Raw genomic sequence first — 25741 nt, 5'->3', positions numbered from 1 at the left:
ATGCCTGTGCTGCCCAAGGTCAACCTCATCCCATGTACTCTCACCTCTTTAAAACCTGGGGCAACACAGAACCGAATACCTTTCGCCAATGTAACATAATTTGCAGACTGAGGGGAATTTGTGGGTTCTTCATGGCTGCTTCCAACAAAGTCGATGAAAACGACTGCATTTCTGTATCTGAAACACCTCATAATTTACAGAAAACAACCTGAAATTGCAGTCTTCTCTGGAGATTATTATTCTTCAATTTTAACCATAAAAGCCCAACTCTGAAGGCCCACACGTAACTCCTGGACAACATATTAACTCAGGAAACCTGCTCCATTGTGCCAAAGGCCGTTTGCACTCCTAGTGCTCTCAGTGCTCACGCAGGAGCGAGGCACTGCCCCATGGGTCACAAACTTGGAAGTGCAGCAAAACTCTCCACAGGGGGCAGGAGGAGCTGCTCAGCCAGAACCCGACCCACGCAGAGATCAGTCTGAATCTGCACATACGCACCCTGTGTTAGAAGGCAGCCAACACAGCACTTTCCAACACCTCCCAAGTTTTCTCCCACGTGTGAAGGTTACGGGGTCACTGCTGCGAATGCACGTGATTGCTGATACCAGGTGGGACAATCTCCCCACAGAACCACCAAAACCACACAGCCACAGTGCTGCCCAGCCACGCCATCCCACCAGCAGGCAATAAGATGCTTAAAGGGTGGAGCTCCCACCCTAAATGGCACAGGTAAAACAAGAACCAAACCTTGTGCTGCAGAAGGCATTCACAACTGAAGCGCTCCCAGTGACAGCACACGTGTCCATCCCCATCTTCCAACCCAAGCCCTGTCCTAGAGACAATTATTACCCGAAGTATTTCATGCTGGGATTCTCACTTTTCAGGCTACACAGAGTGGCAACAGTGTCCCCATTTGGTGGGCAATGGCTCACACTGTGTCTCTGAGGGATCTGCACTGAGCTGCTTTTCTCACCTCTACATGCTGCTTTACTGGACGAGTAAAGAACCCAAAAAGCACTTCATTACTGCTCTCTTCCTATTTTACAAATGATTGGTTGTTTGCATGTAACATTTTGCTTGGTTCCTCTGTACAGTAAAAACACCAAGCAAGTCGAAGCATTGGCTTGACCTGCTTTGTTTTTGAGGAGTCATCACTGTCAGTAACATCCTGGCTGGGTCTGTTTAATGGTGGAGCTCACAGGCAGCGATCTCAACCACCAAACAAAAGCACTTAAAATTTCTCCTTAATATTGTACAACATATGGACAACCTGCTTGTCAGGGAGATCGCCGTCAGGCAGAGAGAAACGCCACAAGTACAGGAAAACACAGTTCACACTGAGCCCAAGAGACAGGTGAAGGTCTGTGGATCTCTGGAACGGAACGGAATCTCTGCGTTGTGCCATTCCAACTCAGCAGGAGATGGGGAGGTCAGGCTGACTTTCCCCCCTCAAGTGCCCATTTCTGTCCATAACCTCCGTAAAGCACTTCCCAGCTGCTCAGAAATTCGCTGTGCTTTCCCACAGGTGCCAACACCGTACGGGATGTGCACGGAAGCACACAAGGAGCATCAGCTCCCGGCACGCTGCTCATCGGCACGGCGGCACGCGGTGCTTGCAGCGTCTGCCTCCTCCAAGACGGGCTGCAGCAGCTGTGCGCAGAACTGAAACAAACCGACCCGCTGGAACCGGGCAGAGAAAAGAGGCCGAGATCTCTGACACCGGGAGCTTTTGGAAGCAGACATCTATCCCGTTTGTCCCATTTCTCAACTGAGAGTAGCCCAGATGGTCTGAATTCCCGCTCTTCCTTAAGAGCCGCTTTGCAAAACGATTTTGGGAACAGATGTGCCTACAGCATCCACAGCTCCTCCGGGAAAGTCTGGGCCATCCCGTTCGTCATGCCCACCCAAATGGGAAACCGCGAGCCGGAGGCATTACAGCGCGCTTCTGCACGTGCGATGCTCCTGCGAGCGCCGGGCCGGGAGCCGCGTCTGTCCGTGACGGCGCCCGAGGAGCGGCGAAGAGGGAGGAGGGCACGGCGACGGACCCGACCCCGAGCAAACGCCGCCGCGTCCCGCAGCCTTCCGCGAACGGAGCGGCGATCCCCGCCCTCGTACACTGACCTGGGCGCCTACAAAGGCATCGGCGGCGGCTGCAGCCCGCGCCCGGCGGCGGGGCAGGACGGGCCCGGCTCTGTCTGCCGCGGCTCCCGCCGGGCTCATGGCACGCCGGCAGCCAGCCGGAGCTCCCCGGCGCGCCGCAGCCTCAGCAGAGCGCTCCCCGCGGCGGAGCGCGGACCGGCGGCGCGCAGGGCCATGTTCCGGCGGCGGGAGGAGGAGGAGGCGGCGGCGGGAGCCGGAGCGGAGCGGCGGGCAGAGCTGCGGCGCGGGGCGAGCACCGCCTCCGGGCTGCGCGGGGATGCGGCACTGCGCGCTGGAGCCGCCGCTCCGCGCCCCGACGGCGGCTGTCCGCCGCCCCGCGGCTCTCCGCCCTCAGCCCACGCCGGGGCCCCTCGGCGCCGCCATGGCGGGGTGCGGGATTCGGGCCCCGTCCCGCGGCGGCGCTCAGCGGCGGCCCGGGGCTGCGGCGGGCGGGAGGCTGCGGCCGCCGCCTTCCATTGTGTGCGGCGGCGCGGGCGGCGGCCCGGCCCTGCCCTGCCCCGCTCCGCGCCGCTCCCGGCGCCGCCGGGCCCCGCCCCGCCCGGGTGACATCACCGCCAGCACCGGGCTGGGCGCTGCCGGCGCCGAGCGGTCGAGCTCCGGCACTGCGGCTCTCGTCCCTCCGTAGGCGCCCCGAGGCCGACGTGCGGAGCTAAGAAACGTTAACGGTTTCTTTGCGTCGTTAAAAGCCAGCGTGAAATCCCCGAGGAGCGCCGTGCGGCCCGCGGTCCCGAGCCGTCCGGGCACCGCGGCGCGTCCGCCGGCAAGCGGTCGGAGCCTCGGGACGGGCAGCAGCCGCAGCGCTCCCGTCTCCACGCCTCCACCGCAGCGAAGCAGAAAACAGCGTCTGCGAAACGCAGTCGGAGCAACAGAACGCAGCCTTCAGAAACAGGTGCATGGAAGCTGCCTGGCTGTACGTGAAGGGACCAAAAATGCAAGTCTCAATGAAAATACGGAACAGATAAAGCCTCCGTGCATCTTCAGACCTCACCAGTATGAGCACACGGTGCCTGCAAGGTCGTCTTGTCTCCATCTCACACACTCCCATGCTAGAAACAGGCATCAGGTCCAGGTGAACAAGACGCCACCAGCTCCGCACACACAGCCTGGGGGCTGCCTGGGTGCCATGCATACATCCGTTGTCACACCAACAGCACCATGCCACCACACTTCTGCATCTTCCACCCGGGAAAGGCAGCCAGAGCTCACTGAGCACCAGCGGGCTGGGAGAGCTGCCTGTCATGCTCCCTCCTATCAGTGCCATTTAGTTCCCACCACAGCTCTGCCCATCCTATGCACACCCAAACCCTCAGCTCCCTCAGTTCCCCACCCAGACTTTTACATTCTCCTTGACAATTTAACTTATTCCTTCACAACTTCCTTCCTGCAGGTGCATAATAAGCACAGCCCCAAGGAGCAACTCATAGTGGCCCCCTCTAAATGCCCCATCACACCCCATGCCAAGCAAACACCGTCTCTACAAGTGCCTTTTGAAAGCAGCAAATTCTGCAGTGGGAAGCAAACACACTGAAAGCCTGTACTAAAAAGCCTTTCTCATTTCTGCCCTTCAGGTCAGAAGGGTTTTGTTTGCTTTTCATTTGTCTTGAGAGCGCTTCTCTACCAACAGCAAACAAGAGGAAGCAGCAGCAGCAGATCATACTAAGGTGCTGTGTGGGCACAGGGGGATCTGCTGGCACTGCTTGGGGCAGGAGGAGCACCAATGCACGCCAGTGAGCAGACAGATCCCTTCATGCTCCTTTTTTTCCTGCTGCTGGAAACTTGGAAACTTCTCCAGAGCTGTGATTCCTCCTGAAGAAAAGAAGCTGAAGATAAAGCATTCCGGGTATCTGCAGAGCTGAGAAAAGACAGCTGATTTACTGTCACCTCAGCGCACACCTCCCCTACATAGCATGCCTTTGTCTTCATTTTAAAGGGATTTGGGGATGACACCATTTCTGCAGTACGGTGGAGTTTGTTAACCCTGCAGTGCTCACATAGCTGAAATATTTAAACACAAAGGAACTCAGAGCATTCCTTCGGATTAAGTAGAAAGGATAATAAAATCCTGGTCTGTATTTTGGGACTGCAGAGAGTCCTTAGCATCCTTCCATCGAGACGACAGAACCGGCAGTAGTACAAGGATTTAATGCAGTGCAATTAGGAGCAAACAGAGAAGATGAGGATTTGTGTGTTTATTCTACTGGTAGAATCAATTCACATTAGCTTATAGCTGAACTAACATCTGTACTCTCAGAATAAAAGCAAAGATGTTGCTTGTCCATTAAAAAGAATATCATTTGCTGCTTTCAGAGCACTGTGCACCACGACAGAGCCTTCTGATAGCTCATGGTTCATAGAATTATTCAGTCTTTTTCCCTGAAGGGCCTCTGCATTGCAGCGGTCCTTTTCCTTTTTTTTCCCCCCCGTTAGCAATGCCCTACTTTGTTCACTGCTGCAGTCCCCCTCCCTTCCACCACATCACAGCACTCATGGAAAGCCTGCCCGCTCCCCAGCACACAGACAACACAAGCAGGCAGCACTCAGCCACCTTCTGCAGCTCCTCCAAACCACCAGCACTGAGGAAAGGACCAAAGAAGAGCTTTAAGACGCAGCCCCTTTGCACGCCGCACTGGAGAGACCGCACGATGATCCACACACACCGATGAGCAGGGACTGTGATGGCCCCAGACTCACAGCTGCTGCCGGCACACAGGAAGCATCTAACTGATGTCTTAATGAGAGCAGCTTCTTCTGCCTAGGCTTCCCAGACAGAAGGAAGGAGCCCACCAAAATCCCTTCAAACACCGCCTGACGACATTTGCACACTGCTGGCCTGCATTAAGCTTAAAACTATTCAGTATTTCTCCCCTTGGCGTCAATCAGTTCTACATATCTGCCGAGTCTGTCAAAGTATGTGCAGCAATAATAACACAGTAACACACATTTCAAATCTTTGTGATTACAGCAACGTTTTGAAGTCAAGCTCCTATCAAAGTAATACATCCACAGCAGATTTCCCAGAGCATGCAATTCTGTGACGATTCTGTGACTGAACTGCAGTTACTACATTGGCAGCTCACAGACAAAATTAGATGAGGTTAATTGACTGAGCAACAAACAGAATCAGTGTATTAGCTCATTACTGCTCATCTTCAGTACGGCCCACTGCAAACAACCGCTCCTGTGATTTCTTTCGTATAACACTTTGCAGCACTAATATTAGTTTCTCAGCAATGAAATCTCTGAAGACTTCAGATCTGACCCTACCATATTTGTCTCCTGTACAGAGCAGAGAAAGCAGGCACTTAACAAATGGGTCACCTAACACGAACATGTAAGGACTTTGCTAAGAGTGCATAAAATGCAGCACTGCAGCAGTTGACTCTCTGGTGAAAAAAGACAAAAGCAGTCTTGCTTGTTCTTTTCCATCCTATCGTGTCTGTTAAAACAAACCAGCTCTTTTCCTTAGATCTCCTTGCTCTGAGCTGGAAGCTGCTCCAGCAATCACACTCAGGAAGGGAAATGAAGGCCCTGCCCATCTTGTTCAAATTGTCACCTTGGCGACTTCTCAAAGAAAATCGATGAATTTCATGCAGTAGTACAGAAATAACAGACCAGCCAGCAGATCTGTTGCCTCCTTGCAGGCCGTAGTGACTTCTCATTTTCTCCAATAGCTTTTAGAAGGAGCACCAGTGGACACAGGTAAGTGGGGATATTCAGTTCCTCCAGCCCGCTGTTCCAGGCTCCCATGCTCTTCTACTATCTTTCTTCCCATCTCTCCTCTACAAAACGCATTTCAGGGGTGTGCCCAAATGTAACACTTGCAAGCACAGCTATCACATAAATCTCAAGCCCACATTCCCATCCCTCAGTGCTGACATCAAGCTAACAGAGTTCTGTTCTGATCACTCATGTTTTTTTCTGTCAACAGGAAGAGGGCTTTGATTAATGGAGTGCTCAGTGACAGACCTTCCCCACGACGCAGCCTCAGCCCCCTGCGTTCCTCTCCCATACCAGGAGCTGCTCCTTTCATTCACAGTTCTACCATTTGGTGAGCTTAGTTAAAGAATATCATGCACTTCTTACCATCCAAAGACAGCCAGTCATGCTGGGAGGAAGGCAGGGTTGGCAGAGCTCTGGCTTTGTATTCAAACACCACAGAATTGGAGATGATCTGATTGTTGAAGGCAACTTGCAAAGTCACGAGCCCAGTGTCATGAGCTAAAAGAGAAAAACGAGTGGTGAGACAGTGACCTCCCTGCAGAAATGCCAAAATACAACGCTGTCGGTGAACTCCCCACGGGCAGCCTGGCAGCAGATGAAACGAGAGCAGAGGGTGCACTCAGCAATATTTTTGTGACTACACAACTGAAGAGTCCAAAATGTCAATCTGCATTTTAAAACAGGCAGGCTTTAAAACACATTTAGGAGCCATACAATAGGTTCTTTTAAATTAACCAACTTCACAGCATTTCAAGTAGCAAGCAAGGATCAGTTATTCTGCATGTATTGAAAGTCAAGAACTTCCTCTGAAGCCACCAGCTGTAGGAGAGCCATTCCTTACCTGGGCAGTAGCAGCGCAGTACTCCTGGCTGAATTAAAGATGCAGGCACTGAGATCTGATCAAACAGACAGCTGTAATTATTGCTGGCTTCTTGCCATGGACCAGTGATTAGAACTTTCACTCCTCCCTACAGTGAGCAGAGGGGAAAAAAAGGGAGCATCATGAAAAAAGCCCTATCCAGAGAGGACCATGCACCAAAATGGTTAAACCGCAAACAAAATCATGAGGGCAGGTACAGATCTTTGGCACCAGTAGCCAGCAACATCCCAGCGCTCTGCAGAGCCTGAATACCTCCATCCACCTGCCTTGCCAGGACTGTTCTGCTCACAGCTGCTGCTGCTCCAGCCTTTGGGACACCTCGTGGTGCCGTTCTCTGGCCACCAAACCTTACACTATAGGGGAAATGCAAACGGCATTCCATAACAGAGCATCTCTGTTTCTCTTCACTCCTCCTGTTCCCTCCTCCTGCTGGCAGTGATACACCTTGCACTTTACTGGGTACTGAGAAATTGGTTAAAAAAGGAAGCATGGTCACAAGGGGTGTCCCTGAAGGGGCTGTGCAAAGCAGGGGTACGAGGGGGTCCTTCAACCCCAACTTTCGCAACTGGAGCCTGTCCTAGATCTCTCTCCCTGCCCTGACATGGGTCTCAGTAGTGCTGTGTCAGCCACACAGTGCAAGGCTTTGGCATCCGCCTCTCCTGCTGGTGGGAAAGGCACCAGCTGCATCCAGCACAGATCTGCAGAAGTACGGTTGAGTTCCTCCCACAGTCCTTGTGCCTCCTCCCTGAGGCTCAGCGTGGAGCTGGGCACCACCAGGACATTCACCATGCCATGATGGGAGTGCTCCTCTTCTCACACACGTGAGCAGGAAGGAACAGACTGCAGAGCTGTGCCAGGACATACACCTGACATAGGATAAATACTACTTTGTACCATTAGCAAGATCCATCACACGCAGTTCAGTGCAGTAAGGCTGTACACAGTAGTGCACGAGGCCATCATGTGGGAATACTTGGCCTTTCAATGAAACAAAACATTTCTGTTCAGACGTTTCTAGGTGAAGAAAAGGCCCTGTCAGGGTGACAGAGTGCTTAATTAAAAGTACACTGAGACATGCAAATGGCCTTGGATGCTCTTTCTTCTAAGATAAATGTGTTTAAAACCTTGTCAAAGCTTTAACAAAACAGTTATTGGAGCTGTTATTAACAAAGCAAGTAAGGATAAGGCAGTAAACGTTAAGGACTAAAAGCCCTGACTTACCTCAGGGTAAGACCATTCTGGTGAATAATCTGTCACCATGAACAAGCGCCCACTCTGCTGTAGCAACCCCAAAGTGCCTTGTGCTGCAGCTGCCGAGACCACCTCAGCCACATGCATGTATGCCATCGTGCTGGCTCCATTCTCTGTGCTGCTGAGCTGCATGTTGGCTTGCTGAGGACTGCAGCAAGGAATGCACATTTCAGCCTGGTTGTAGGTTGTTCTGTTACTGTCTTCAGGCTGAGAGAGTCCGGCACTGTCACCTGACACCAACTGGTGTCCATAGAGGGCATTGCTCCCACCTTCCACAGATATGAAATCATTAATTAGATCAGAAAACTGGTTGCTGAAGGAGATGTCAAAGTGGTCCAAGTTAAGCTCCATGTTGGAGGAGTTATTTAAGCTGGGATGGGCCACAGGATAGAGTCCTTGTACCATGTTTCCTTGGAGAATAGGGAGATTGTTCCCATTCCTGATACCTCCATTGGTCTCAGGTTGCAAGTAGTGTTCTGTGCTGCAGGCTTGAAGATCCCCTGATTTAAGTAGATTTTCATTCCCTTCTGCCTGCTGGGAGGTCTCCATGGGAACTTCAGCTTCTGCAGTCATAGCCTGGAAATTTGCTTGGAACTGCATGAGCTGGAGAGAAGAGGTGGACTCTATTCTGGTTTCCACCGTGCCATTGCAGTTGGAAGTGGTTTGGGACGGGGACTCTGTTTTCACACTGGGGATTCCTATTGTATTCACAAATGAGCCACTTGTGTCATTCAGGTTGTTGTGGGTGTTTTGCTCAAGGGGAAGAGGTTTGCTGGCATCCTGCAGAAAGAAGCTGGGGGAAGGGGTCTGATGAACGTGAGGGCTCTGGACTGTCTGATTGAAGCTGGAAGAATAGTCCTTGTTGGAGTCAATGGCACTGAAGTCCATCTGCTCCAAGGTGGTACTTGGGCTCAGACCCCCTCCAGATGGAAGCAAACCTGAACCAGTAGTGAGGGTGAGAGTGTTAGATGCAGAAGTGGAGGAAAATGCTTCTTTGGACATCTGTTGTTCAAAAGACGTGTCCTCTGTTTTAATTTCCTTCGTGAGGGTTGTATTGAAGTTGAAGCTACGTTCTGTGGTGGGTGACTGCCTTATGTTGGTACTGATGCTGTCACCTTTCATACCCCCTCCACCATAAGTCTGCCCTTGCTTGGGGTTATTAAGAAAACAGTCTGGGTCAAAATTCATGGTGGTTTCTGGAATTTTTCTATTTCCATCTAAAGTTGTGGAGAGCACAAGTTCCTCGGAGACGGTGCTGGGTAGCATGGACAAGCTCTCTGAACTGGCTGTTGTTGGAAAAGCAAATTTGTGTCCATCAGAACTCACAGCAAGTACCAGCCCTTGTGCAGCCGCATCTGAGGACAGAAGGTGTTGATTCGGGCCGGAGGTGGGTGACATGGTGTACACAGCCTCACTGGTGACTTCTGACATAAACACTGTGGCACTTTGTGACAGGCTTCCCATAACTGATGCTACAGCCATGCTGGACACACCAGTGACTGCTGGGCTATCCGCCATATCTGGATCGCTATTTAATCCACTGCTGATGGACACAGGAGAATTCTGGGTTGTGTCAGGGACTTCAACCTGGTTGGTGGAAGAAACCTCGGTACTGTTTTGATGGAGCAACACTGGTTTTGCCACTTTGCCATTCCTCTTCTCCCGGCTGGAGGCCTTGCCATGACTGTGCTCGTTCTTGCCTTCAGAGACATCGTTATTTTGTACCTCTGAATGAGTGCTGTACCCACCTGTCCTTGGTTCGACCTTTGGTGATATGATGCGGTGTTTGGCACTGTTACACTTGTGATGCACACTGCTTCCTGCCCCTGTGCCAGAAAACAACATTGGTGGTTCAGTAAGCACAAAATTAAACCCATGCTGGTTGCCTGTCTTACAGCTGTAGTAAAGGAAAGCCATGATTAGGTGCTTGTGTGAGGGATGCAGAGAGCAAGCGCACATACTAGAGAGCAAGCAGCACCGTGGAAGTGATTTCTTGCTCATGCCACGTGTACAGCTCCCCCTCCATCTGACACATAGATCCATTGTGCACAACGACAAACCTCGGAACAGGAACACGTGCACACTTAGCTTCACCACACATAGCGCCTACCCTCACCTTACTTCTTTCTGCCCTGATAACAAATAAAGAGGAAAGGAATCAGCATCTGTGCCAACTTTCAGAGTTATTTAACGTGGGCAAAGTCTGCAAAGCAAGTCTGTCAGCTATGGCAGACTGTTTCTGCCTTGCAGGCCCTGTTCTGCAAATGCGGAAATCGGGCAGTCTGAGATAAACTGTTCTTTCTGGAAAGTGTCCTATCCACAAACTCCAGTGCAAGAATGGCATTTGTTGCTTAAAGAACAGCCCAGCCATTGAGGTGTGCTTCTTTAACGGATTCATTTTCCCTAGAATGAGGTAAGAACAACAACTATTGTACTGTACAATGACTAATGGGGAAAAGAAGCTCCCTGTAGCTAATGGCCACAATTATGAATGCCATCTTCTGGGCAACACAAAGTGTCTGCATAGGCGCTCTAATTTGCCAACCCTTTTGTTCCTTGCCCTTGAAGGGGAACTTCTCTTTTATGCACTCAAGATTTGAATCAGGTCACTCAAAGTAGTTCAGGACAGACTAAATGCAGTATTAAATCTCTCTATTCTCCTAGGTATAGAGACCAACAGGAACATGAGAAGCTTTCACTCTGCAGTCTTTGCCTATGACTGCAAAGAACTGGGGATGTGTGTGTCAATGTGCCAGCCTTTACAAAACAAAGTGATACTGTTATGTTAAAAACCAGGCGGCAGACTTAACACAAGACAAAACATCAAAGGGAAGCATAAAAGGATTCGTGTTCAGATCTGCAAACCTGGATCAAATGCTGAGCCTTCAGGCTTGAATTTTAATCCAAACCCAGGTATTTCAGAGGTCATCATTCTTACTTAAAAACCTCAATTGTATAACACAACTGCCCAGAAAAGCAGAAAAAAATAAACCCTTTGAAGCACAGACAACTTTCCTTTATAAATTTCTCTGAAGACTAATTAGTATATGATATATTTTACTTGACCAAAGTAGTAGGAAGGACTGGCTATAAAGCAGATGAGATGGAAAAAAGAATCATTCTGCTTCCTACTTGCTGTGCAAAGCTCTAACACTTAGGATGCTGTTTCCTGCCATTCTAGTCTCCAAACAAAACCATCTTTTTTAACAGGAGAGAAATCTCTCATGTCTTCATGGTAATTAAATAAAACCTGTCTTATTCGAGTGCAGCCTTGTAAGTAACCACCTGAGCCCTTCTCCAGCAAAGCAGGCTGCAGGGCAACAGTTTCTGAGGGTAATGTTGGCAGAACAATAAATTCTGAAGCATGCAGAAGAGAACGCACCTTTCTAAGCAAATCACATACAGAGGGCACAGCACAAAGTGTTTGCTGTTGGTTTTGTGGTTTCTTTTTTTTTTTTTAAACAGAAATTCCAGGTGCATTTTTTTTTCTTAAATCTTCTATTGCCTCTACACTCATTGGGTCTCAACATTTCACAATACAGCATTTTTGTGCTGCAAAACCCATTCCAAGCCTGGGTTAAGCTGCAAGCACGTCGTGCCCTCCTGTGGCACTCACCCAAGGTACCAGTGCAGAGACAGTTGTGTGTCCGAGGCTGCGGTTTGGTCTGGTGACTATCGAGGATCTGCTGCACCAGCTGCTCCACTGAGAACCCTGAACTGCTGTTTCCATTGCTGCACGTCCACTTAATACCATGAACTGGAAAGGGAACAGAAAAACTCATCAGGAACTTCAAAAACACACCAGGAAACATCAGAAGTCATCCCAAAAGAACAGCAGAAAGCCTCTCCTGCTGATTTTACTCAGAGCTGATGAGACCTATGTAAAGTAACAGCAATGGTTATTGGTTTACCACTTTCTTGGTTTCCTATCCAAGACTTACCACACGCATTAAAAAATCCAGAAGCAACAATAGAGTACTTGTGCTTCACTGAAGTAAAACAATGCATTGTAAGGAACACTTTACACCCTTTTTTTGTCTTTCTCTAAGCAATGTTAGGGGCACACTGCGTGCACACACTGCATGTGCAGCAGGGCTCAGCGAACACCTTGCCACGTGCTGGCTGTTGGCAGCACAGTTCCCATGGCGTTCCTTTCCTGACAGGTTAGGCTTGAAAAGCTTTTTTTTTCCAATGCCTTTGTCATACTCTGGAAAAGCAGATTTCTTCTAAAATACTAAGCCAGAAAGCCCTGCCAAAGTTGAGTCCCACTGACTTCACCTCTCAACTCACAGATCCCTGCACAGTGACATCCACAAATCGATAGCATGGAATGCTGACAGCATGCAGGGCTGAGCCTCACCTCACAGCCAGGAAGACCCGCAGGCTCTCCATCAGCAAATTGCTTCATGCAAGAAAGTCAGAAGCAAACAAGGGCCTGTTCACAACACTTATTGACAACACTGCCAGAGAGTAAAGATGGCATGTGAAATGTCCTATTCTCCTCCTGGGCCCTTCCGTATGTCATGAACAGCCAGTGGGACGGGGTTCCTGGGTCTGCCTTTTTAATCACCTGTTGTTACACTTCCTCATCACCCACTGATGTTACACTGCCTCGCAGCATCTCACCTCACTCCAGTTCTGTATCAGAGTTTGCATTTTTATTGGCTGAGATGAGAAACTTGCAGAAATGCTGTAAATAAGGTTTACAAGTATTTTTCCTCCTATCACTATTTAAAGTGTTGCACTTGGTTTAGTAATGAGTCCCTCTATGCTTGCTTGACAACCACTTTTATCGTTATTGTACCCACCAGATTTTGCTTTATAGCACACTCACATTTTGCCTTTCCTCCTAAGTCTCAGTGTCTGTTATGACGTGGAAGGTTCAGTTCACACATGCTTCCTGCTCCAGTTCCTGCACTCACATCCATTTTATTATTCTCAATACATTATTCTGTCACATGCAATGTTAGGCTTAACAAGAAATGTTCAAACAGCAGCTTTGTAAAAAAAATAATAAAAACACTGAAAATGAGATTAAACTGCACTAAAGTTTTTGGTTATATAAAGTTACTGAACTGTAATTGCTACTGAGAAACTTAGCAGTGTTATCTCTGGTTACTTCAGAGATTATTTGCTGCAGAAGCTCAGACTGCTGCATACAGAAGTTCCGTTTCACAGCAGTGTATCAGAGCCTGCTTCCCACTATGACTAAATCCAGTGATGAGCACTGCGTTAAAGAGAGCAAATCTGACCAGTGATCGTATCTCATGGTTTGTGTATTCATGATGGTTCCTGCTGGACCTGAATCAAGCTGTGAGCTGGAAGCTGAAAAGCAACAGACAGTTTTATGGCTGGATATCTACAGTGCCATGCCTGTTATTTTCAGTTCCTTCCACTGTAACAAAGTTCCATCGTTTGCCTACTGCAAGAATCAAGCAGAAGCCAAAGCTTTTGATCTTCCTAAACCTATCAGTAATATTCACAATGAAGTTCTCCAAACAACGAGTCTTCTTGGGAATATCCTATCCTTTACTCAGTGTTTCTCATGGTCTCCATGCTGTCCACGCTGCTCTCCATTCCCTACAGCTCAGCTGCTGATCCTTCGCCTCTTTTCGATAACAAGGGTCTGCCACTTGTTTTTTGAATAACGATACTGCTGTCTGCGTGGAGCAGGTCAACATTTCATCAGATTTATTTCATTAGATTTACCTCTTCTGGACGCCCACATACAATTCAGTTTTGATTTTCCAGCCCTCCTCTTCCCCCTTCATTGCTTGCACAGCAAGATTTCCTGAGTCTCGCTGCTGGGGATGCAGGTGAGCTCACGTTTCCCATTTCTTAACATTGCTCGCTGAATTTGCCCGTCTCTGCACAGGTTCACTCTTAGCTGTGCCATAGAGTCCTTATAGAATGAAACCCCTCCTCGAACGCCTGCTCACATGCGGATATTTAACAGCTAATGGGAGGCGGCACAGAACCACAGAACCTCAGAGGTCACCAAGTTCCAACCCCTCCGCCGTGGGCCGGGCTGCCACCCGCCAGGTTTCGCCCACGCGGTTCTGTTACCCCCCGAGAGAACCGCCGGGCCGCCGCTCTGCCCGCCCTCACACCGACATTCGCACACGCAAATTTTCACACGCAGCCGCCTCAAGTTCCGGGCTGCTCCCCGCGCGCAGAGCTGCAGCGCTCCCGCCGGCCGCCAGGTGGCAGCACGCGACAAGGAACGGGGCGGCCCGGCCCACGGGAGGCGCCGAGGCGCACATGGGGCTCCTCCGTCCGCGTCACATTTGAGGATTCTTTGGCTTCTCCGGGCGGATCTCCAGCTCTGTTGGTAAAACCCGCTCTGGGAGAAGCAGTGTTTGGTAAAGAGGTCACGGAAGCTCCAGCTTCCATCGGGGGTCACTTCATAGCTCCGACAAATGGATGGGAAATGATGGAAATCATCCTTGATAGAACAATTCATCTTTTAAGCGTAAATGATCCTAAGCTGCTAATGAAATTGAATATAAATTTAAGTCAGCCTAGAAAAAAAACAACCACGCAACAAGAACCCAACAACTCAATTCTTCACATCACCTCTGTGCCCATCATCACTTCTCAAACCCCACACTGGGCTCAGTGCCCTCCCTCCCATTTGCAGCAGGGATGCAGTTTCAGGTCACCTCCATGAGTCTCTGCTGCTTCACTGACGCATGCAGGACAGCCTCTGGGGATGTGAGATGTGAAATGCCCAAAGGCATTAAAGTTCAACCAGTACCACAAGGAACCTCCACTGCCTCAGCTGTGGTTGGGTGCAGGCCAGGAGCAATCCGTTTGCAAGCAGCAGAGAAATGAAAAGAGTATATATATATTTTGGGGGGGGCAGGAGGGGGGGGGGGAGAAGGAAAGACAGGTCTTACAATAGCGGATGTGAAATGAGGATGGCAAGGTAGCATTGGCGGCAAGTCTGTAACACACTTTGCCAGCTGAGGGACGTGAAAGGCAGAAGGGGATGATTTGGAGAAGCCTCAGTATGAGCTGGCCAACAACCTGCTGATCACATGGAGTTTATATACTGAATTCAGCTGTGCTGAACTCTGCATTTGGCTTTTACCACCAGCTGCCTGAAAGGACATCTGCTGATCTGTTCAGAGAAATCTCAAAGCAAGACTACAGCAGGGCACAAGAGAAGAGGAAAACAGGAAAGCAGTCCCACATTGAGGCCCACTCCTCCTATCAGGCACACTGAACGACTCAAAGCTCCCACAGAATGTCAACTATTCATTTTGCACAAACGTCCTGAAGGGTGCCTCCCAAATTAAGAACTGAATGCTGTCCCTGACCTTGGACGAGGAAGAAGCACTGTGCCTCAAGGCAGACCTAGTATCAGCATCTCCTAATTCTGGGACGTTCATTGTCTGAATCAGGATACAAAAATCTCCCTGCAGATACAGCGCTGAGCCTCAGCGCTTTGAGCACAGCCTGGCTCCTCCATCACTACCGTGTACTGAATGTGAAACTCTTAAGAAAACAAATCAACAGGAAATCTCACACAACTTCAAAGTCTGGGGGAATGAAACTGAGACACAACATGGGACGTGTAGGAAAGCTGGTCACAAGGTCACTGACAGATGAGCTTTAAGGCAGAGAAATTTGGAAACATCAGGCAATCAAACTGAACTCTTTGAAAGAATGTGATTGATGTGGAAATGCAATGAAACCAATATGCTTGGCTCCTTAATTTCATGGCACACCCAATAGTGGAAAGAAATCCAATGGCTTCTTGGCAAACGTGTCCCTCCGTGTTCCCTGAACATGGTTATGTGTGTCCTCTCTAAGTCTGATCAGAATATAATGCTTTTATAGTAGCTGCATTTCCAAGGATGTGCTTCCCTGGATACGTATCCATAAGCAGAGACGTGTACTTGCATACATACTCTGAATAATTGTGCAGAATTTCACTCTTCCTTCCTGAGACATAAAAAAAACCAAGTGTTATTAAATTTACAGCTAGTTCACTGTAGTTGTCACATAATTTTCTTGATGCAATACAAGCTTTTTTTTTTTTTTTTTTTTTTTTTTTTTTTTCTTCCTCTCCCCCAAACAGGCTGCTGCCTCCCCTCCTGTTTAATGTTGAGGCTCTTGTTCAGTCTCAGCTATCCTTTCAACATCTTGGATTTCTGTCTAAGCTCTATCGGTCCCAGGGCAATATTCTGTTTAGCAGATGTGTTGGTTTTTTGCTTTTTGCTTTTTTTTTTTTTTTCCTTCCTCCTTTCCTGCTTGCTTTCTCTACTTCAACTTTTCATGGAAAAGAAATACAGGGGAGCAAAAAAAGAAATGGGGTTTTGTTTGCACGAGGAAATTACCTTGCTTCTGTACCTTGGGCATCTATGAGAAAGTGAAATTGGTTGGTGGGGCGAGTGGCATTTACAGCAGTGGACACGAAACCAATATCTGCTGGGGAAGGGGTGCGGGACAGAAGCAGACTTGGTACTGTTGCTTCAGATTAAGCACCTAGATTTGGTACTGCAGCTCCGGCAATTAATGCTCTCTTGATTAGAGACCTCCCTTTATGCCTAGTCTATCTTTCATTGCACAACTCCACATGCATTTTCAGACATATTTTCCAAGGGAAAATATATCCATACAATATCATTGATGTTTTCGAAAATACTGTGCTTCAAGGTGGATGCATGAGGTGCACAGAGTTGCAGTGTGCAGGACACATTTCCTTACACACCTTAGCAGCCTTAATTTACACTGCAGAGTTTAGAACAATGGTGAATGATATCCATCCTGAAATACATCCTATCCACTACTTTTTCAGATTGGATTAGGAGAAATTCCTGAAATCTCTAAGTGGGCTTTCAAGAACAAGCTTGAGCTTCAAACCACATTGAACAGGGGAGCTGGACAGTATAACAAAAACTCATCCTGTGGGTGACTGCAAGGAAGTTCTGCATCACCAAACCATCTGACTCCAGTTTTGTTGTGTAGTGGATAGGAAGTAGATTTACTTCAACAGGAATTTCCCTTTGACAGTTGGCACTTGAAAGGCATCTCACAGCAGGTACACCTTGCTGATAAAGATACTCAGCTCCACAGAGCCCTCCTATAAATGGCAGCAACCAATTCTGATCTGACATAGAAAACACAAACACAGAGGGCCCGTCAGGGACCCCTACTTGCTGATACTGTAGTAAAGGCCCTTTGAGAGTGAGCAGATACCTAGAAATGGCACGTGAAAAACATAAGACTGCAGGTATACTTCTTCCATAGCATGGAGTGTGCTGAGGGGAGCTTAACCATAATCCCTTTTGGGACAGTCTAGGCAGCTCTCATAGTACGTAAATGGGTGCTCAGTAAAAACTTTGATGCGGAAAGAATTGACAGCTGATACATGGATAAAATACATGAGGAAGAAAGTGCATGCAGATGCAAGTCGGATTTGATGGTGACAAATAACTCCTTCAGAGAGGTCAGTGGCAGGGAGAGGCACTGTACTCTAAATTAATCATCCAAGGAGAAGAAAAATATAACCCAGATACTCACACATGGGTTTGAGCTGTCCAATGAGTTCCTCTTTTGTCCATTTTGCCCATTCTTTCTTGTCTGTATTTATTGAGCACAAGATAGGGCCGCAGGGTTTTCCACAGTCCTCAATGGCAGGAACATTCAGGTAGTGCACCAACACGATGTCTGGGTTCTACAGGGAGAGCAGAGAACACAGGTTACGTAGTTGGACCTCTACCTGACTCGGTGCTCTCTGGACTTGCTTTCCTAATGAAAATGAGGACAGAGAGCATCATGGTTAGACTGCATGATGTAGCAGGTTCCCTTGAGATCACAGCTGTTCTTGCAAAAGATACGGAAAAAGTTCCAGTCCACATCAGATTATTTCAGATACGTGGAAGTTCACCTGAAAGCATCAGTAAGAGCCACATTTCTCAGAACAGCTGCAGAAAGAGGGAGGGAAGAGGTTGGCTAAAGGGGCTACAGTATGGCAGAGTGCCCCCAAGGTCCTTCTCAGACCAGCCTGTGATTCCTTGTCTTTTGAAGAATTTGCAGGTTTGCGATGAAAACAGCAATTTGCAGAAGGTTGGGACTGGAGGGGACGGTGTCTTTAGCAGCACTGCTGCAAACCAATTCTGGGGCCAGTGCAGGGTGGTTCCTCCCACAAGTTCTTTAATGCTCCACTCTCCTTCCCAATGCACTTCTTACAGGAGCTGAGGGAAAGAAAGGAAACGCAGTGCTGCTACGATGCTCTGCAGCGCCGTCCCACTGAGAGGGGAGATTCCAGCAGGAGCTCAGCACCGCGTGACCACAGTGCCTGTAAATAAACCATCATCACATCTACAGACACAGCTCAGCCAGCTTCCCAACAGCATCCCTGGGATGCTGTGCAATAGATAATAATGAGATTGAGAAGCTGATTTCTTTCCCTTAAGTCATTTACTCCTAAGTTCACAAACTTAAATGACTGCTTTGGAATTATTTATAAAAATAAATAGGATAATGGTGTAATTAAAACTCTAATGTTTCATTAATTATGTTAGAGCCCCATTCTGAGCAGCACTGGGAACTCGATCCATCATTTGCTTGCAGAGGTGAGCTGATGGGAGCACTCTGTTCTGAAACCCACAGAGATGGAGCTCAACGTGGAGGCACCCGGCCAAGGGGAGCCTGAGCAGCACTGGAGCACAGTAAGAAGCCTCAGCACACAACTGTCCTCATGTGCAATTCAGAAAAGATCCAGATAATAAAAACCATTACCTATACACCCAAATAGTCTCCATCAGCTAATTTAACTTAATTAGTGACTTAGATGATGAAGTAATAAAAGGTAATATGCTTCAGAGATTTCATGGAAAGACATCTCTTTGCACTCAGGGAAGTTGTGAAGAAGAGCAGAAGGACGTGTTGCAGCCAGCCTTATTTCAGGTGAGAGGGAGTTTTCATCACCAGTTCAGGGGCAGAGCTTCCCAACCTGCTGCAGCAGTGGGTTGGCACTAGACTTTATATAACAGGACATTAAAAGCACATAAAATAAACACAGAGCCAACAGGTTTGTTCACAGTGTCTATATCCCAAAACTTGACTGCAAGGTTGGCACAGCAAGGCCGTCTCAAATGCCGTTCTACGCAGTAAACTAAAGTGTTCTGACAGAAATTAAGAGAATACACATTTTTGAAAACTCTCATCAGAAAACTCAACACGTTCCTGTTACCATCCCTGGAGGTGCTCATGGCCAGACTGGATGGGGTCTGGTCTGGTGCCCATGGCAGGGAGTTGGAACTGGATGATCTTTAAAGTTCCTTCCAACATAAACCATCCTATGATGCTATGGATTATGGTTTTCACGATACGCAGTCCCCATATTTGCCTGTGTGCACACGCCTGTAAATCAGAAACTGATGAGACATCTTATTGTCATAACTTTGCTCTGAGTCGAGCCTCTCACTTGTCCCTATTGAACTGGCTTGCTCTGGGTGCACCAAACCTGTTCTGTCCATAGTGAAGGCAACTGCCATACAGGAAACATGCCAGCACGGTGGATGTGCATCTCAGAAACCCTGCAGCTGGGTGGAAGGGCAGCCTTGCAGGGAGCCCTCAGACAGACACTGCAGGCTGGGAATGTGCCCGTCAGAAAGCTGTCAGTGATTTCATTCACACAGCCTCAACAGAGCTACTTGGCTTCCCTCAAGTCAGAAGCAAAGTTGTGGCCATCTGTCCCCAAACTGGGCAAGTCTGCTTGGCACGCTGAGCCCCAAGGCATCCTGTCCTGAGGATGTTCTCCTTAGGGTCATGGAAGGACTTGTCCCAGTACTCCTGGCATTGTAGGACAGGCAGAAGTCAGTGCAAGAAATGGTTAAAAACACAAAAAGCTGCTAGTTTTGAAAAAGAAAAATGCCACTGTAACATCTGTCTGACTCTAGTTTGCAGCTTCATCAGCACTAAGTGGTCAATAAATCAGACTGGCGTGGCGTTACCTTTCTTCTATGGCTTAACCATTAATCTAGTGCCAGTTCTTATGAAAAATGAAGGAGAAAAAATTATGTTATAGAGAAAATGTATACATTATCCAGAAAGTAATAATAGAATGAAATGGTGCTGCAGACCTCCCAGCATGATTGCTGGAGCACAGAGGCAGCCTCCCTGTGCTACCCACTCTGTGCCATTTAAATTAACCAAGTAAATCAGCTATTGTTTGTTCCACCAGCCTTTTTCATGACTGCTTTTGGAATTAGCACAAACACAGAGCTGAAACAAGAAAGGTTTTTCTAGCTCCAATATTGTGGCAGACGAGCAGCACAGAAATGCAAAGAAAAGCATTTCCAGCTCCTAAGGGGGTGGAAAACACCAGGACGAAGAGAGGACAGGAACCAACAGCTCAAGGCTAAATCTCAATGGCAGTGCCTTCCAAACCACCAATGACCACAGCTGAAAATACGTCATTTGGAGAAATACCTCTGAGCTGAGGGGAAGTTTTGCAACTGTACTCCCTGCTAGAAAAATAAAAGGGAAAAAAACTCCCTTCAGGAGTGCTGGTTTCTATGTAATACAACCACCACTTCTTAGAGCAGAAACTAAAAGAGAACAACCTTTGTGGAATTTGTTGCATAATTGCCTGCTTTGAGTGAATTCAAGTATTATAACTTCCCATTGGTTTCATCTCTGACATTATAAAGAGGGTTTTTCTCTTCTGAGTGCTGTTCGTGAAGTTTGCTCTGTGTTCCTCAAAATACACAAAGTATTTTCCCAACTTGCAGGGAAGACAACTCTCATCCATCACTGTGGGACATGTGGATAACAGATTATCACCCAGGAGATTCAATGCAGAAGGTTTCTGCAGTTTGAGAGGCAGCCGTTACATGATGCTTCGCTGACCCCAGAGATACTGAGAAAACCTGCTTATCTTCTCTATAGAATCTAAAAACAAACAAATGAAACAATTTCCAGAAGTACTGAGATACAGATGATAGATTCTTCTACTAAGGGAGTTTCCTCTCAAAGCTTTGCAGGCAGAGCTGGGGACAGCTGGAGCTTAAGGCACACAGGGCACTGAGCACAACAGGCATAGAAGGAATGTGAAGAGGCTGGCGTGCTGGCTTTAGGCTACTGGTTTTAATACACCATTTTCTTCCTCCTGGAACTAATTTCCAGTTGAAGCCTTGCTACAAAAGGCAACCTGGCAGTTGATGCATTAGAATACATTGATCTTTCATTGCAGCAGCAAAACCGAAAGGATTCCAACAGAACTGCCCAGAACTCCCACCCCAGCACTTCTCCAAGTCCCTCACATCAAAACCTTTGGAGATATTTTGTTTAAATCAACTCATGTCTGAGATGAGAAACCGGCAATGGGCTGACACAGCTCCAGGCACCACAGACAAGGAAAAAGACTGTGAAGGGCTTGGGAGATCTGACAAATGATTTTGGACACTCAGGTAATTGTAAGATTGAGTTTCCCTGCAATTGTTTTAAGGGAATCAAGATTTCATAGGCCTGTATGTTTTATAATATGCTCCCTGATTCCTCTTTAATACCTCGGTAAGGGAAGATAAAGTATAATCAGGAAAGTAATTGCACTGTTCTGCAATTTATGTCTCAAAAGAATGAGTAGGGGGCACAGAGCCACTGCAGAGCAGAACTGAATTAGAAAAACACAGCTTTTCCCAAACGCTTACTAACACATCATCAACTGTGATATATTTTAAAGTATTTTATACACAAAGAGCTGCCTTTGAGTTCTCCTGGGGATCACATTTCTTTAATATGCACTTTGAATGTAGGAAAATGGAGTGCTGTAATTCCACGGCCTCCAAAGTTCCCAGCAGAAGTAATTCCTCAGTTGTCTAGACCCTTTCAGAAGAACATCTCCTGTGCTATTATGAAGCACAAAGAAGTGCAAAGTAACAGAAAACAAAAGGCACTTCATTTTATCATGCAGGTATTAGCCATCCAGAGCTGTAACTGCCATGGGCAGCCAATGGGGACAGCAGAACCCTGCCGAGATCTTCAAGGCCCCCTCCAACCTAAGACATTCTATGATCCTATGAGAAATACCTCAATCCCAGGCTGTGGCTGCAGTCAGGGCACTGCAGATCCTCAGAAGCAAAGCCAACTTGCAGGGATTCCCCACACTCGGGGCAGGGCTCCCCTGCTCACCTTCTGCTGCCAGGAACTGGGAGACGCAGCTCAGTTCTGCTCCGCAGCAGCAGCTTCCCAACATCGGCACCAACCAAGGCCTGTCAGCCCAGTGTATAAAAACAGTATTCAGACAGCAAATATTATTTAGCAGTGCCAACTTCTTTTTTAGACTTTTACCCTGCTGAAGATTCACTTCTGTGTTCAGACCGCATTTCTCCTATTAGATGAGGAACGAGACAGAGATCCCTGCGCTGGCATTTCTAAGGTCTTTATTTTCATCATCCAGAAGCACAGAATCTCCTCCTCCTCCCTCTGCTCCTGGAGCAATCTTCGCATGTGAATTCAGTCACCACATTTCAAACAGGTTTAAACAGAACTAAACTCAAAATGTTTCCATCCTCACCTTCCAGAAATTCCAGCACTGTGACGCCTGCCTCCAGTGGCTTCTACCCTTTCCCAGCTAACCCAATCCAAAGATGCAATCATAGCTGTTCTGAAACAAAAAAATCTTCATTTCAAAGCTCTACTGACATTCACCGAGCACTTTTTAAAACAAGTTTTTAACAACAGAATGCACTGCTTCCAATTCTGTTTTGCAGATGGTGCAGTTTTTTCTCTGATGGTCTCATTTGCCTCAATAACTCTATTAACTTTTAAATATTAATGCATTTCTATGAATTAAGAGCAGTTCAATGTGTACCTGAAGATATATATACACATTTTAAATGGTACAGTTGTAGGCAGACCAAGAAATAGGAAGCTGACATTTCAAAATACGAAAAGAGAAAACCTCAGGAGGAGCACCCAGCTCACAATAAAGCTTTCCCTCCAGAGAAATGCTGTCCCCCAGCGCCGTTCCTAAAGCATCACTGAACTAAAAGCTATTTTTGTATGCATGCAAACGTTTCAAAAGCATTTGGAAGCCAATTGCCTCTCCAAAGCTGTATATGTTCTGCAGCAGCAGCACAAGTCTCAGTGCATAGGAGCAGAGGTAGGATGAAGGACTTGCCCAAGGGTTCGTGTGAGGGTTGGATGGCAGAAAGCAAGCAGCTCCACATTTCACAGGGTGCCACGGACTCCCTGTCCACACAACTCTGCTCATGCACCTCTATCAGAGGAGGATGCATTATCTCAATGCCTGCCTGGAGCAATGGCAGATAATGCATTTAATGCTCCATACTGCCTGCATGGTACATAGTAGCCAACGAGTCCTTTTTACTTTTATACTTGGTCAGGCTCTGAGGGCTCTGTCATTCATAGCTTCTTTAAATTTGTTACCTTTGATATCAGTGACTGGTAATACAATTCCCAGGGGAAGAGCATCAGTAATGTTGAGAGTGCTTTCATAATGTTTGCTTTGATTGTCCTGCGATATTTTTGTTCCTGTGGTGCAACCCTTATGGCACTGCTATATAACAGAGTTCATTCACTGAAAGTTCTGTTGTGCCTTTGTAATCTTCCTAGACAGAAGTAACGCCCAGCGTCAAGGAGTCCGAAGTTCTTTTGTGGTACACGTTTTTCATTTTAGAGTCTAACTTTACTTTGCATCGAAGGTTCAGGTAAATAAATAAAGAGTTGAATCAAAGATGCACAGGAAGCCCAGCGATGTGCTACCCAGATTGGAGATGTCACCAGAGAGCAAGACCAGGACGGGTGGCAGCGATGTGCCAAACTGCAATGCCAAAGAGGTGCTGTCACCTTCCTCAAGGTGTAAGTCGTTCCAATTGCTGGCTTTTACTTGCAAGGCATGATGTCCTAAAAGGACTCAGAGCAACCAGCAGGGAACTGATGGAGCATTTAGATTGGAAACATTGAATCCTAGGGCAAAGAAGCATCAGACTTGAATTTCTTCTGAATTGCAAGAGAAAAACTATTAGATACCCTTCCTTCTTCTTCAGTATCACTCAGAAGTCATGCATTTCCCCAGACTGAAGAGATTAACAAACAGAGATTAGCATCTAAGAGCTCCTGCTGTAGGCTGTTAGACTGAATCTAGCACTCTGGGCTTCCTGTACATATTTCTAAGACTCCCAAGTGGATGCCTTGAAATCTTAAAAGGAAACGCGAACCTCATCAAAGCTTTGTTATGCTGCTCTGACCTGTTAAAGTGAGCAGTTATCTCCTCATCGTACCTTTTCAAGGACTTTGAGTCCTTTATAATCGCATTGGCTCTTGGCCTTCGGAGCTTCCTTTAAGAAGATCTCTAGTACTTTCTGATCAGATTTTGTTTCTCTACTCCGTGTAAGAGTGCAAACGAAGAATTATCTAAGTGTAGCATCCTAGGCTACAGGAATGCACTGTGGAATTCCCAGCACAGGCTTCCAGTTCCCACGTGTGCTCCACTGACAGCTGTGCTTGCCAAGCAGGGGACACTCACGATCATGTAATGCTAAAGCACTCAGCAGCAAGATCAGCCATGGGTTCTGTCTGCGGGCCTGAAACATCTGCCAGTTTCATCAAAGGTGGGGAGTAAGCCCCAGAGCACTGGAAAGCATATACTACTGTCATTAAACAAGGAGAGTCCTGCTCCAAGCGATACAAAAAGTCACTGAAGTTAAACTTTCAAGGAAGTCAAGGTTTCAAGGAAGTCACTTTCAAAGGAAAAAGATAAATAATCCAGCAGACAATTTGTTCTAGATTCTTCCCTTACACTTGGTGAGTAGTTGGGAAAACCAAGTTACCCAGCACCACTCTGAAAGCTGCTCCATGCACCAAGTGCTGGAGCTTCTCAGTGTGAGGGGCTCCCTGATGCTCCAGGGAAGCTTTTGGGCTTCAGCTGCTGAACTCACCACCAACAGGCACCTAGCAATGGTTTGGGCCCTCTGCTGATCGCAGCACAGGTGCTGAACTCCCAGGGGTGTGAGCAGGACAAGCTGTGCCTGCAGGAACGCAGCCCTCAGCAAAGGCTTCCGCAGAGAGCTGCGCCTCCTGGGCCACAGGGAGGTTCGAGAACTGCGAGGATAAGGAAGTTTTGGTCCTCAGTGCATTTCTTTCATTAGAAGATCTAGAACACTGCTTTATCACAGAAGCCTTATCACAGAATACAGGTGACACGGAATATTAATACAAAGTGTATCCTAAGGAACATTAACATTTTCATAAAGCTACCGTGTCCCTGTGCTCCCTTCCAGGAGTACAATTCTATGGCTCTGCGACCCACAAGCAGCTCCAGCCCACACCAAACAGCACTGCACTCAGAGATTCACTTCCCCAACTCCTTTTTGCCTGCAATCTGATCTTTCCCAGATGGAGAGGGCTGTCAGACACCGTGAGAAGTGAATGGTACGCTGGATATCCAGCCCTGCCCTGCCTCAAACTCCCAAGGTAGAGCAAGAAACTTGGCTGCCAAAGATACTGTTGTTATTATTTGCAATGAGCAGAAGGGGTGCTACAACCCGACTACAGCAGAGTAAGTCACCTTCGGTGTAATACATCAGTCTCAAATCCACTGCATGGGAGCAACCTGGTGACTTTCTAGCAGATGACAGGACACCGATAACCTCAAAAGCCGCGTTATTTAAACAGAAGAAGGCAAGCTTTGTTTAGCCCTTGGGCTCAGGTTGAATGGATGACAGATGTCGAAGCTGCGACCAATTAGAT

At 47.7% G+C, this 25741-nt stretch overlaps 1 protein-coding gene across 2 annotated transcripts in view; it reads right to left on the bottom strand.

Annotated features, from left to right (window-relative positions):
* CAMTA1 (calmodulin binding transcription activator 1) overlaps window positions 1-25741 on the bottom strand; it is a gene marked incomplete at both ends in the record, with an annotated part of 208992 nt that overhangs the window by 21743 nt on the left and 161508 nt on the right. For both annotated transcript variants that reach the window (XM_079545499.1, XM_079545500.1), the window contains 5 exons: window positions 6244-6378; window positions 6722-6848; window positions 7982-9837; window positions 11628-11768; window positions 17543-17696. In XM_079545499.1, the coding sequence (XP_079401625.1) occupies window positions 6244-6378; window positions 6722-6848; window positions 7982-9837; window positions 11628-11768; window positions 17543-17696 (2413 nt within the window). The remainder of the gene's footprint in view (window positions 1-6243; window positions 6379-6721; window positions 6849-7981; window positions 9838-11627; window positions 11769-17542; window positions 17697-25741) is intronic.

The sequence above is a fragment of the Tetrao urogallus genome (genome assembly GCF_951394365.1).
Source record: "Tetrao urogallus genome assembly, chromosome: 21".
Taxonomy (NCBI): domain Eukaryota; kingdom Metazoa; phylum Chordata; class Aves; order Galliformes; family Phasianidae; genus Tetrao; species Tetrao urogallus.
This window is presented reverse-complemented; position numbering and strand designations above follow the sequence as displayed.